The sequence below is a fragment of the Molothrus ater genome, chromosome 3, assembly GCF_012460135.2.
Source record: "Molothrus ater isolate BHLD 08-10-18 breed brown headed cowbird chromosome 3, BPBGC_Mater_1.1, whole genome shotgun sequence".
In the NCBI taxonomy this organism is placed as follows: Eukaryota; Metazoa; Chordata; class Aves; order Passeriformes; family Icteridae; genus Molothrus; species Molothrus ater.
This window is the reverse complement of record NC_050480.2, coordinates 36163433-36176254: the sequence shown is the minus strand read 5'-3', so window position 1 is coordinate 36176254 and position 12822 is coordinate 36163433. Positions and strand designations below refer to the sequence as shown.

The 12822-nt window shown below is 37.8% G+C and overlaps 1 protein-coding gene across 4 annotated transcripts in view; it reads right to left on the bottom strand.

Annotated features, from left to right (window-relative positions):
• The window catches only part of LTBP1 (latent transforming growth factor beta binding protein 1), a 188412-nt gene that overhangs the window by 103622 nt on the left and 71968 nt on the right, over positions 1-12822 (bottom strand). For all 4 annotated transcript variants that reach the window (XM_036381048.1, XM_054514385.1, XM_036381049.2 and 1 more), the window contains one exon: positions 1492-1716. In XM_036381048.1, the coding sequence (XP_036236941.1) occupies positions 1492-1716 (225 nt within the window). The remainder of the gene's footprint in view (positions 1-1491; positions 1717-12822) is intronic.

Sequence of the window (12822 nt, the reverse complement as noted above, 5' to 3'; positions counted from 1 at the left end):
ATGAGGATTTGAAGGTCGGGAAAAAATATTCAAGAGGCCAGACTCTTTAGCAATGAGAAACCTATTGTGCATTTTAGGAGAGAATCTGAAGAATAACTATGTATTAAAATTTTGGGGGTTGTCCACGGTATTGTCTAAAATTATTTCATCTGGAATTACATAGGCAGAGAAATAAACTGATGTTTTGCTAAATGTTTTGGTAATTATATTCTCTTCTTCAGATGGAGGAGGTACTCAAAAGTACTTATAAAAGATTGCCATTTCCAGGACACTGTCAACAGTTCCTTCACAGCTCTGTCCTTTTCTGAATACAGAATTACTACATTAGATTATATTTATCATAAGTATCTTTTAGCAAAGTTATTCAGAAACTATTTTCCACTAACTGAACCTCCTCATGTCTTTACCTATATATTTTCTTTTTATTCAGAAATACCAACCTTGAAGAACTAATTTTAAAATGACCCTTGACCAAAAATCAATCTGGCAATTCAAACAAGCAAACAAAATTCACATTAGGTCCTCGGCTGAGAATCTGAGTTGCAGGGGAAGGCATGCTCTGTGCTCTCTGTGCTGGTGAATTCTTTGGATAATTTTGCTGCCAACATCTAACAAGCATTTGTGAAATATACAGGAAATACATACAATATTTGATGCTTGAAAATCAGTTTATGTGGACAAGATTGCACCCAGATAAAATACTACCTAGACCCATGGGACACATAAGAAATAAATCCAACACTTCTCTTCAAAGTAATCAGAAGTTTTCACCTCACAACAAAAGTATGAGAGGAAACAGTAATCTGAAGCTGAATGAACTTTCACGCTTCAGACTTTCAGACTTATTGCATTTCAGACTTAAATGCTGTCTTCTTCACAGCATTAGCAGCAGGAAAACCCCACTTTTTAAAAAAAAATTTAATGATATTGTTATTTGACCCGGAAGGAATGTTCTATTTAAGTGAATCATATCATGGCCTATCTACACTAAATAGTTCACCACAAAACTCACTTATAAGACTCTACTAAGTCTTGCAAGATAAATACAGCTTGTATCTTTAATTTTATATTAGATTTAAGATTTTTTTATGTTGAAAAGCATGGTCTCTTCCCTCCATTAGTAACCATGGAATCACTTGCAACTCTCTGTCTAGGTACACTGCAATTTACTCTGCTCAGCCACCATCACTGTCTTTTTAAACAGGTCTACACTTCTGGAAGAAACCTCCTGCATTTTCTCTTTACTCTGCAATTTGCAGTAAATTGTGCCATAAAGCAAAGTAAATTTACCTACAACCTCTTTTCAATAACAGTTATTTCTTATTATTTCAGTCATTGAGGAAAACATGTTCACATTCTGGTGAGCTCATGATTCAAGCTGTGTTGTCAATATTTGATATGTGTAGATGCAGCACTATTGTTACTGGTTGAATACTCAAAATAATTCATTAAAACCAACAAGTTAAAAATACCTATTAAGAAAGAAGTTACCTTTTACACCTTGCTGTCCAGACATTGTCAGTGGTAAAGTATGAGTAGAGTGGACAACTTGTGATCCTACAGCCTTGTTCACCTGTTGCGGGTGATGGTAGAGTTTTGGAGAACTGGCAGTCTGCACCGGAATCTGACAAAGTTTACCAGTGTAATTAGGAGGGCACTGGCATTTATCTCTAGAACTACACTGGCCTCCATTCATGCATGGAAGATGGCAAATAACTGAAATGAAAACAGAAATAAAAATGTTGTTAATGACTTTAGCTTTAGTATTATCTGACCACATATCATGCCCAAGCTGAAGAAGAAAGGAATAGGGTTGGAGAGCTTTGTTCTTCATTCAGACATCTGAGGAGGGACTATCCATCTGACATGCACTTCTAAGTGCCTTGTGGTAGAACCACTTCCCTTCCCCTCCTTGTGATCTCTGACCTATGCCTTGTTCGCATCTTCTCTCCATGACAAACAGAAAGCAATTCTTTCCTTAGATATCCAAGCTAATTTTTAATTTCATGATGCTATTAAGACAGACACTAAACTAATATGGTGTCTGGCTACATCTCTTACTCACACTTCGGTGCAGATACTCTTATTTGTCAGCCACCTGTTTCTGAAAATCCTGGACTACTTACCCTTTCCTGGAAGTCTGTGAAAAAACTCACCCAAGAATAAAAAGTACTGGGGACAAATTTTCCATTTTGACTTTTAAGTCTTGGCTGTTCTCTAGAAAACTATTTCTTGCAGAGGATCTAGATTTGTGCTTAACATTTATTTTTCAGATAAAAGAAGCTAATTTTTATCCACCCATAAAGATCATAAAAATATCAAGAGATTCAACTGAAATGATTTCATAGACAAACTCCTAAGCATTAAAACCTTGTAACTCCAATACAAAGACAAGGGTAATTATTTCTGTACTAGCTAGCACTTGCATATTTACAGCAATATAAATTATCAGATGAAACATGAAAAATGTCAACATCAAATGAAAAATACTTCTCAATGCAGAGATACAGGCAGTAATAGGCATTGTTCAGCACTTTCTGAAAATATAATGTGGGATGCTATAATCAATCACAATGTAAACGAGCTGTCAGAATTTCCAAGTACTAAATGATGTGAAAACAACAGTAAAAATACCATAAGTTTTTGTTCAAGACAAACAAAGGTCATTTTTGTCAGTAATTGAACAGTATTTGAGAAATAGAGTTCAGTATCCATTTGTCAGATTTAAGATGTTTTTGACTTTAAAAAATAAGAATCTTTACAGAAATCATGGCATTTTGCTGGATTGGTTTTGCTTGGTCTGTAATGAATTACAATAAAAATAACAAACTGTAGATAATTCAAGGTAATTTAGAACCTAGTGTTCATTATTCCAATTGCTGTGACCTCTGGACAATCACAGGGTATTACTATTACGAATACCATAGAAGGCCAGTGTTGGAAAAGGAACCTGTGTGTTGTGTGCTGCAAGAAGACAAAACATTTACAGCAAAAAAAAAACAAACCAAAACCCCAAAAACCACTCAGCAGCCCAAGGAGTTCTAAGCCAGCTGTGTAATTCCCTTGGCCCAGGAAATGCTCAAGAAACACCCACTCAGCCAGGCTCATCACAGAGCAGCCTCACATTGCCTGGACAGGGTCTGGAACGCCAGTGCCCAATTGCCAGATAGGTCCACCACAATGCAAACTGCCAGAACTGTTTTTTCGCTGTGCTCTGCCAAAGTGTATTTAATATTTTTCTTGTCTTATCTTATATTTGCATTTAATATAAACTGACTGAAAGTACTTCAAGCTGTAGCATTGTGCTAATGGTACTAAGTCAACCTTGGAAGGCTACCCATGACAGCAGAAGCCTTACTTTTCTGGGTCCCAGCCCTTTTTGGGACTTCATCTGAGTGTATAAAAGACATCCTTACAGACCTGCTGTTACTTCAGAGCAAAGTGAAGGAGGGTTGACCACAGCAGTGACTAAAGCATGACAGACACCTCTCTCCCTCTGGTACCATTTCTTCCTGAGCAGCCACAAACAAGCGGCTGCACTGTAATAGACACAACATACAAAGAATTCTAGTGCTTTTAAAGATGTGCCTGAATGAGGTTGAACACCAAGGTGGTTTGCATGCAAAGTAAAATCACACAATGAAACAATATGAAATAGCATTAAGGGGGGAGCAGTTTGGTGTTTGAAGGAAGTACAGTGAAATAAAGGTTAACAAAAGTAGTTTCACTGTGGAATTCCTTGAGAGCAAGAGGTCTGCCCTACAGATTTTCTTCCCCCTCACTCCAGCATTGAGGCAACAAGGTAACATGCAAAATCCACCTTTTAAACAACATAAATATGTCCAGAATTTCTACCCAAATTAATTAATTTCTTCTGTGCTACTGTTCATGTAAAGCAATTGACATCTAGAAGGCCAAATTGTGTGGGTATCTCTACACCACTAGGCACTCTTCACATGTTCCTCTCCTGCAGGAATCTGGTGGTAATGAATGAATAGGCACATGAAAAACTTTGTTTCTGAGCAATAAGTTTGTGCTAAAAGTATTGGGAAGGAAGATGCCAACAGAAAATAGTTGGTTCATACTCCTTCTCATATCTATTTGCTTCGGATATCCACCCAAATAATTTGTGCAAACAAATGACACTAAAAGGTCTAGTATGATGCAAATAATTAACAATATTTAATGCCTCAGTATTTAAACATAACAGGAGATAAAAATTCCAAACTTCCAACACTATCATGTGGTGTAAATCACTCTGTTAACTGATACTGATTTACATCTCTCGCCTTATGTATGACGAAGGTATTTTTAGTGAGAATACATGAAATCTATTCTGACAATATAAAGTTTTGTAATAAAAATTCTAAATTCTGAAATATACAATTGTAAGTTCAAGTCAGCCACGCAAAAACAAATGGGATGTACTCTCCAGGCTAAATTGAAAACTTGACAATCTCAAATGGCAAATATTTTGAGAACTTAAAAAAAAAATCAACCTCAGAACAAAAGACCAAATAAAAAATAAAAAACCCACACAGCACTGAAATAAAATTTCTAATTATTTTAAATAGATGTAAGCCTACACTCTTGTTGCATGATTTCTTCAGGTAGTTTATGGCCAGGAGAAAGGGTTGCATTTGATTATTACACTGGTGCTGGAAATCACAGGCACATAACTTCACTAGAAGTGGAATATACACACAGACCATTTGAGAAAAGTGAGCCAGAGGAGCATAAACCTTCAAAAAGGCAGAGGAAGGAACCACTGCTTTTCCTTAACAAGGCTCTGGGAATCTCTGTTTAACAAAGACCAAAGAACCCCAGGGAAAGGACCACTTAAGATAGAAACAGGACACAAAGCCAGGGTATGTTTGAACAGCTCAACCTCTCCTGTAAGTTTTTTGCTTTGTTTTGTCTTGTCATTGAGGCTAAAAAACCTAAACAGAATGGCAGAATACTGCCAGAGGCATAGGGGACATTCCTGACAAAAAACAGACCCATGCTTTTTGGGAGAGACCATTTGAAGATGCTGGATTTGCACGTAAATTCTCAACTGACGTTTAGGAAAAGGGTACACTGAAGCCTGATTCTCATTGGGCTGTAACAATTTCCTCTGAAAAGAAGAAAATAGAAGAAATAAAAATATCCATTATAGAGTGAAACCCTCTTGCTCAGACCTTGATAAAAATGTGAAGATAGGTCTGCATAGGATAAGAAGAAACTTCAGTTCACACGTGGGTATCTTACAAACTAAGCGAAGGAAGTATTAATGGATCTAAGAAAGGGAACAATTTCCTCACTCAGGTCTACTGTAAGCTAAATCTCTCAATGGTCTCTTAAGGACCAGCCAACAAGCTGATTGAACAAGCTGACATTTTTTTACTATAAATGAGCACACATCCTTTAGAAATGTGAAGACGGGTTTAAGAAAACACAAACTCTTTTAAGTATTCTTCCCATCCTTGGGCATTTAATTGGTAATAGCAAGCTTTGATTCCTTTGGCATCCAAAAGCCTTAACTCTTCCCAGTCTGGCACAGCTTGCTGAGTATCACTGTTCAAAATGAGCAGGCAGAGAAGGTGCATCAAGAGGCCCCCACAGGGAGTCTCTGAACAGCTCAATGCATAGAGAAAGAACATTTGCAAGATGAATTCCAACAAAGCTGCCACAGCTATGGGTTGGAAACACTAGTACAGGGCATGAAATCATCAACAAAGCAGCTAGGAAACCACTGATAAATACAGTTTGTTCATGTAATTACATAATCTAATTTGTTTTCGATACTCAAACAACCTCATACAGCTCCAGATAAAGTAATTTAATCAAGTCCAAATGTTTTCGCTTAATCAAAACAATGTGTAACAAAACAAATTCCACCTAAAGCCCCCTAATCCTTAAAAAATAGCCCATGCTTACCCAAACAAGCCCTTAGGATGGAAGGAAACTCCCTTCCTGTAACCAGTGTTAGAGAAAATGAAGATGGGTTTTGAAATGTTCCTCATCAGACTCTCCAAATTCCTTTTCTTTTACACCTCAGGGAACATATGAGTTTCCCTCACCACTCTTTGCCTTTTCTACTTACATGCTATCAACAATTCAAGCGTAAGCACTATTCAATCACACCACTAGGCTTGCCAAGGAAAACCTTGAACTGCTCATGTAGATTACAATATTTCCACTGGATGCATCACAAAGAGCAGATTAATTTTGTCTCTGAGTACTGCAGTTATCCAGCATTACTACATGCCCCCCAGCTGTTTGGGCATCTTTCATCCACCCTGTTACTAAGCACACAGAAAGTACAGGGACTCCTACGCAGACCTACTGAGTACAAATGGTCACACTGCCACATGCAACATTCTTAAAACACAGTGCTCTGAAACACCACAAGCTTTAGGTAAAAGTTCAAGCCCAGAGGTGCCACAGAGGGATCTGCACAATTCCTCTAAACTTATTTCTGCTTTCTAATTGCAACAACTCCTACAGTAACTCACAAAACGCACAGAGGTGTGAACTACAGCAGTGATGCTATCTCTCTGGTTTAGACTCTTCCCTACCTTTTTTCCCTTTTTTTCTTAACTTGTGGTATCCCACCTTTCTAACTAATCAATCCTAAACTCTTTTCTCTTCAGATTTCTGGTTGTAATTCAGAGGTATTATGTAAAGAAGTTGCAAGTTAAAAAATAAATAAATAATTTCATTACTTTAGTAGGACTCAGATACTCTTGATATCACAAACTTGTGCTTGGGCATGCAAAGGGAGAAAAGAAAATCTTTAAGTGGCCTTAAAACTATAATACATCTGCATTCACTTCTCAATTTATCCTAATGTTTGTATTTTACCTTTTAATATAAACATTCCATTGCACCAAGGAAAAGCAATTTTAAAAAGTAGATCTGATAGGGAGAGCTCCAGCACCAGATATAAGTATGACTTTTTCTGCTCCTAAAACACTGAAACACCTCTGTAACAACACTATAAACAGTGAAGTGATGCCCTGCTCGCATGACTGGCCTAGTTACATGACCATGATACTGAAGGCACTTGAGATGTTTCTTCTGGAGAGGTAAAATCTGCAACATTGCAGGGAAAAACTTTGAACAGGAAGTTCGAAGCTCAAACATAATTGTATGATAAAAAAATACACAGCTCCTAAACTGGGTTCTCAGCTATTGCAAATTAACACAGCTACTGACTTCACTAGAATCTGCCTTATTTTTAAACTAATGTTACCAAGAGATCTTAAAAAAAGTAATGCACCCCCTCTTGGGAATGGGATCATAAATACTGCTATTTAAGCAGATAAGCAAACCAAATTACTGTCAAAATATGCAAGCTTTGTGGTGCTATCCCAGTCTGGATAGTGCATGGTTTTTGGAGCTAATGGAGGCTACACTGTCAACTGTGGAACATCCTGATACTGAAATTTGGGGAGCAAGTTCAGATCATAAAGGACAAGGCTGCAATATGTTATAGAGATACTTTTGAGTGAGCATCATGATCAGCAAAAAATCCAGAATGAACATGCACTAGATAATTTCACTGTACTACTTATCTGTGTTCCTCCACTTTAAACTCACTGCTTTAAAACAACTCAGGAAGAAAAGCTGGATGTACATCTTCAAGTGTACAACTTGAAGATGTGTACACAAAAATTCAACCAAGAGACATCCAAATGTCCCCAGGTATTTCATTCATCTCTCATTGTGGGTCCCAATGGGATGGGAGTCTCATTGGCCCTGTATCACATCTTTCCAAACTCATGTGATAAGCCAACTATCCTCAGATGTGTCCTACACCTGTTGTGTAGGTGCCTGACATGATCACCATCTGACCAACAGCTTCCAATAAAACTCTAATTGTTACAGTCTGGAAAGAACAGGATGGATGAAAAACAGTCTTAGAATATTCAAATACTACCAGAAAAATTCAATGCATGCTGTGGCACAGAAAATGGCCTAAAGCTGTGCTTACTTAATACAGAAAGCAGTATAGCAAAAGTTATGGTAGTTGCAAAATGATTGACAGGAGGATTCCTACTAACAGGCATGATGCTTAGTCAATCCTTGCTAACTCTGCTTCTAATATTCTCAATATCTGAGATGATTCAGACACTGTTTTGGGATGAAAGGAGACACTGCTGAGGAGTCATATTTGTCACTCCTACACTAATCATAGGTGGCAAATTTATTGACTTTATTGGACATCACCCTGATGTACTGAGTATATCACAACAGTTAGGCTTAGACTCATACTAAGAAAAACAAAAACCCCCACCAGTTGCTGTTTATCAGGAATTAATGCCTTACAAACGGCCAGGGTCAGACCTTTGAGAATGATGCTAACACATATAAAAAGCTATTCCAGACACTTTTTTTGATTTCTAGTGTATTGATATTTATTTTCCTCAGAAATAAAATAACTAGGAAAAGCTGGCTTTGAAAGGGTAACAAGTTTGCACCCTTGCTTAAAACAAGCATGCTGCAGTATAAAAACTTTATAGGTATCAATTTAAGCAGTCCTGAGTAACTTCTTAGTTGCCATCATCAAAGTAGGAATACTGACATCAAGTACATGGTGTCAGATGAAACCCACCCTTCCTACATTCCCAGGGTTTTTAAGGCTTACCCTTCTGTATAGTGTTTCATGTGCCTGAGCATGTGTAATACCAATACGTATTAGTTAATGCTGTTGAAACATACCCATTTTCAATAGAACAAGAATTCAAGAGAAGGACAGGGTAAAAACAAACAACAAGCATCTTTATTGCTACAGGATCCTTCCAGACTATATTCTTCCCTTCAGGTGCCAGCTGAGCAACCCTACCCACCTTTAAGGACAACAGGATTAATGAGTAATTTGACCATAATGACACTGGGCTGTCATTGCTCATGCACTGTTACAATCTGAAGACATCAGTGAACTGATTTCTCTGCTCTGACACCTATTGTCCTATTAGGCTATTTCCAAAAAGCAGACTAGACTCTCACATGGAGTAACAGCCAGTAGCAAAAGGCAGAGAAAAGAGCTCCTCCTAGACATCTGACTAGTTGATTATCATCAGACAAAACAGCAACACCTTCTGAGAAACACTGGCCATGCCTCTGTTATGCAAAGGCTCTGAAGACCACAGTAGTAGTAAAGCTGACACTGGCTAGGGACATCAGCATCCTTACAATTTCTGGCATCTGAATAATAGATATTTAAGCTGATGTGCTGGCTTCAGCTGGGGTAGAGTTAATTTTCTTCACAGTGTCTGGTATGGGGTTGTGGTTTGGGTTTGTGCTGACCATAGTGTTGATAATGTAGAGATAGTTATTGCTGAGCAGAGCTTACACAGAGCCAAGGCCTTTTCTTCTTTGCGCACTTCCACATAGGCCAAGAGGCTGGGGCTGCACAGGAAACTGAGAGGAGACACAGCCAGGACTGGTGACCCCAAATGTCCAGAGCGATATTCTGGACCATATAACATCATGCTCAGTGTAAAAAGCTGGGGAGAAGAAGGAGGAAGGGAGGGACATTCAGGATGATGGTATTTGTCTTCTTAAGTCACTGTTACAACATGTGATGAAGTCCTGCTCTCTTGGGAGTGACTGAACACCTGCCTGCCCATGGGAAGCAGTGAATTAATTCCTAGTTTTACATTGCTTGCATGCATGGCTTTCTGCTTTCTCTATTAAAGTCCTCCATCTCAACCCAAGAGTTTTCCAGCTTTTACCCTCCTGATTCTCTCCCCAGTCCCACTGATGAGGAAGTGAGTGGCTGTGTGGTTACTGGTTGCTGGCTGGGCTTAAACCACAACAGCTGAGATTGATTCCTATTTAACCTTTTGTGCCTTCTTGAGCCACACAAGTTAGGAGTGCTGTTATCTGAGGTTTCCTGGTCTGACAGTGAAGACAGGCTGACCCAGCAGGCCATTAAGGACATCCAAAAGCCAACTTGCCATACAGGTGCATCTCATCACCCACTCACAACTAGGCTCTTCACTGAGCTAGCTTGGTATGGTTTGGTGAGCCAGATGAACCCCCAAACTTAGACCCAAATGGTCTATGAACACTGATCCACTGCATCACACCATACCACAAGACATCCTCCAATAACAAAATTAGGTTTAAAATAGAAAAAGAAAAGCCACAGAAACCGTAGTCATTACAAAAATTTCCAAACATCAAGAGACTGGTCTCTGTAGCATTACCACAGTGCTCATTTTGGTGTAAAAACATCTACAAGAAGAATAAAATAAGAACAGACTCTTTAAAGTGGATATTCATTAGCATACAAATAGCAGCTCACAATCCAGGCATTCATGGAAGAGTTAAAAAACATGAAAAACAGGCTATGATTTTCTGGCACTGGCTACATCACAAGAAATTGGAAAGTTTTCTAGGGAGTTGACCTTGCGGTGGTGACACAATGTGAGAATGGGATGGATATTGTTCAGAGTTTGAGTCATAAATTAGGTCATCGGAGACCAGTGAAAAGCTAGAGACTCAAATCCTGGAATTCTGAGACAGGAAAGGAGAAAAGTCACTGCTAGTGAATAGGAAGGATAAAGGTTACTCAGCAGAGAATGTACAGTTGGAAATTCATTTTAAAAAACTACAACTTCACAACCATTGTGGTTCTCATAACCAAAATAGATGTATAAATTGTTGCACAAGTTGTGCAAACCTAAAAACACAATCAATTCTGGTCATGTCCAGTTCTAAGCAACTTAACCATGCACAAAATTCCCCTGAGCTGTGTACAACCTCATTGAGAAGCTTCACACCACAATGTTGTACCCAACCCTGTGCGCTGAAATGAGTACAAGTACAAAAAAAATCCTTTTTCCCCTTGTCATAAAAGGCTTTCTGTGTAACTCTGGTTTGACAGAAGATGTTCTAGCACCTACATTCATAGTATCTAACATAACAGACTGAATTTAATACATTCAAACAATAAATAAGAGAGGTACAATGGACACATTCACCGCAGAAAGGTAGTATTACAGCTTATGTTATGAAGCTGGTCTCCCCTGTTTAACTATGCCAGCAGTTTCCAAAGCAGGGTGTGCTCATCCCACACAGTGTGCCAGAAAATGCACTGGGATGCTGTAAGGAACTATGTTTTGTGCCATTAATAAATAAAACGAATTCTCAAAAAAGTTCACTTAGTCTTTTTCTCATCCATTTTTACTTCCTATTTTGTCTATGGTTTAAAATGGAAAAATAAATGATATATACAATAGTAGGTGTATATAATTCAAAAATAAATACATATTGGAGAGAGTGTTCAAAAATATTTTACTGATAGGAATGTACAATCATTTGGGGACCACTGCCATATACATCATATGGACAGAGGAAGTCCTTCTAAGGGAGAATTCAAAGAACTCATTTCTAAGTTATGGGATGAACAGCTGCTAAGAGTTCCCCTAAACTTGAAATACCTGAGTAATATCAAAACATTTGATTTAATCTTAACATCTTTAAATTAAACTGAAAATACAACCAAAATGAGAAATCAACAAATTGTTTGGATTAATAAAATATAGATTAGAAATCCTCTGCTTGTGCAATCAGAAAATATCCAATTTTCTTTCTTTTCATTGACTAGCATCCCTCAAGACTTTGTAAGAGATTAGTGGGAAAAAAAAAAAGTTTGCATCTCCCATAGACTTCAACTTGATTCACATTCACAAATCCCTAGCAGAAAGTTCATGGTCCACCCTCTTAACAGGTTTTTATGGATATATAGAAAACTCACTGAATTCAAGTGTGTACATAATGAAGATAAAGTTCATGTTCCAAAAGAAAAATCCAGGAATCCCAGCGCCTCTACAAAACAGGACTCTCAATTACAGTGATACTCAAATCTAAGGTGGAATTACAGGTGGAATGGATAGATGTACACTATACAGACTACACAGGCACAGAGATGAGAATTATCTGGAACAGAATAACAAACCAGAACAAGCAGTAGAAAGGCTGAATGGGGAAAGACTGATCAGAGCAGTGATAGCTGCTTGCTTCCTTCTGACTGTGCTAAGCCCAGAAGGACACATTAAATACAAACCCTTTTGCTAAGAAACCTATTAATGATAAATGCCTATTTTAACATGTAGAGAAAATTTTCAGACTCTTTCTTCTGTACTTGCTTTTTTTAGCCAAAGTTGGCATATACTTGATCTTCAGTGAGGTGTGTGCAAAGACATTTAGTTTAGTAATAATGTAGTTATAGCTGTACTAGGTAGTGTGTCTATATGAATATGCAACAATGTAATCATTCAAATAAATGCACTCGGTTCTCTTTTTACAATACTTCAAGTCAGATGTACATAAAATAATCTCTATAAATTAAAACCAGATACAGTAAAATAAAACATTATGCATTTTAACTTTGTGTTCTGTTTTGCTTTAACTTTGAGGGAAACATACTCCACATGTTTTTGAATGGCTGCAAGTGTGGATTTTGTACCATTTCCATTTGTGGTTTTTCCTATGACTGCACATCCAAAACTGTGTTCTCTGTAATAGACAGTTTGGGGAGTACTCTGAGAGCAGATGGACTTTTGCATCATGGTGATGGTCTGAAGTCTTTCAGGTGAGCAAGGGAGCAGAAACAAATTGCTAACAGACCTGTATGAGTTCAAACTCATTAAAATCATCTGACTGAACAACCTCTTTTCTATCAATTAGCATCTGGCCTCCACTGGAATCTGAGGTAAAGATGTCAATTTTGAATAATTATTTTAAGATTATGAAGAAAGACCTCACAGATGCTGTAAGTTCTATGGCAGAAACCAGAACTACTTCTTGATGACAAGTTCTGATAAA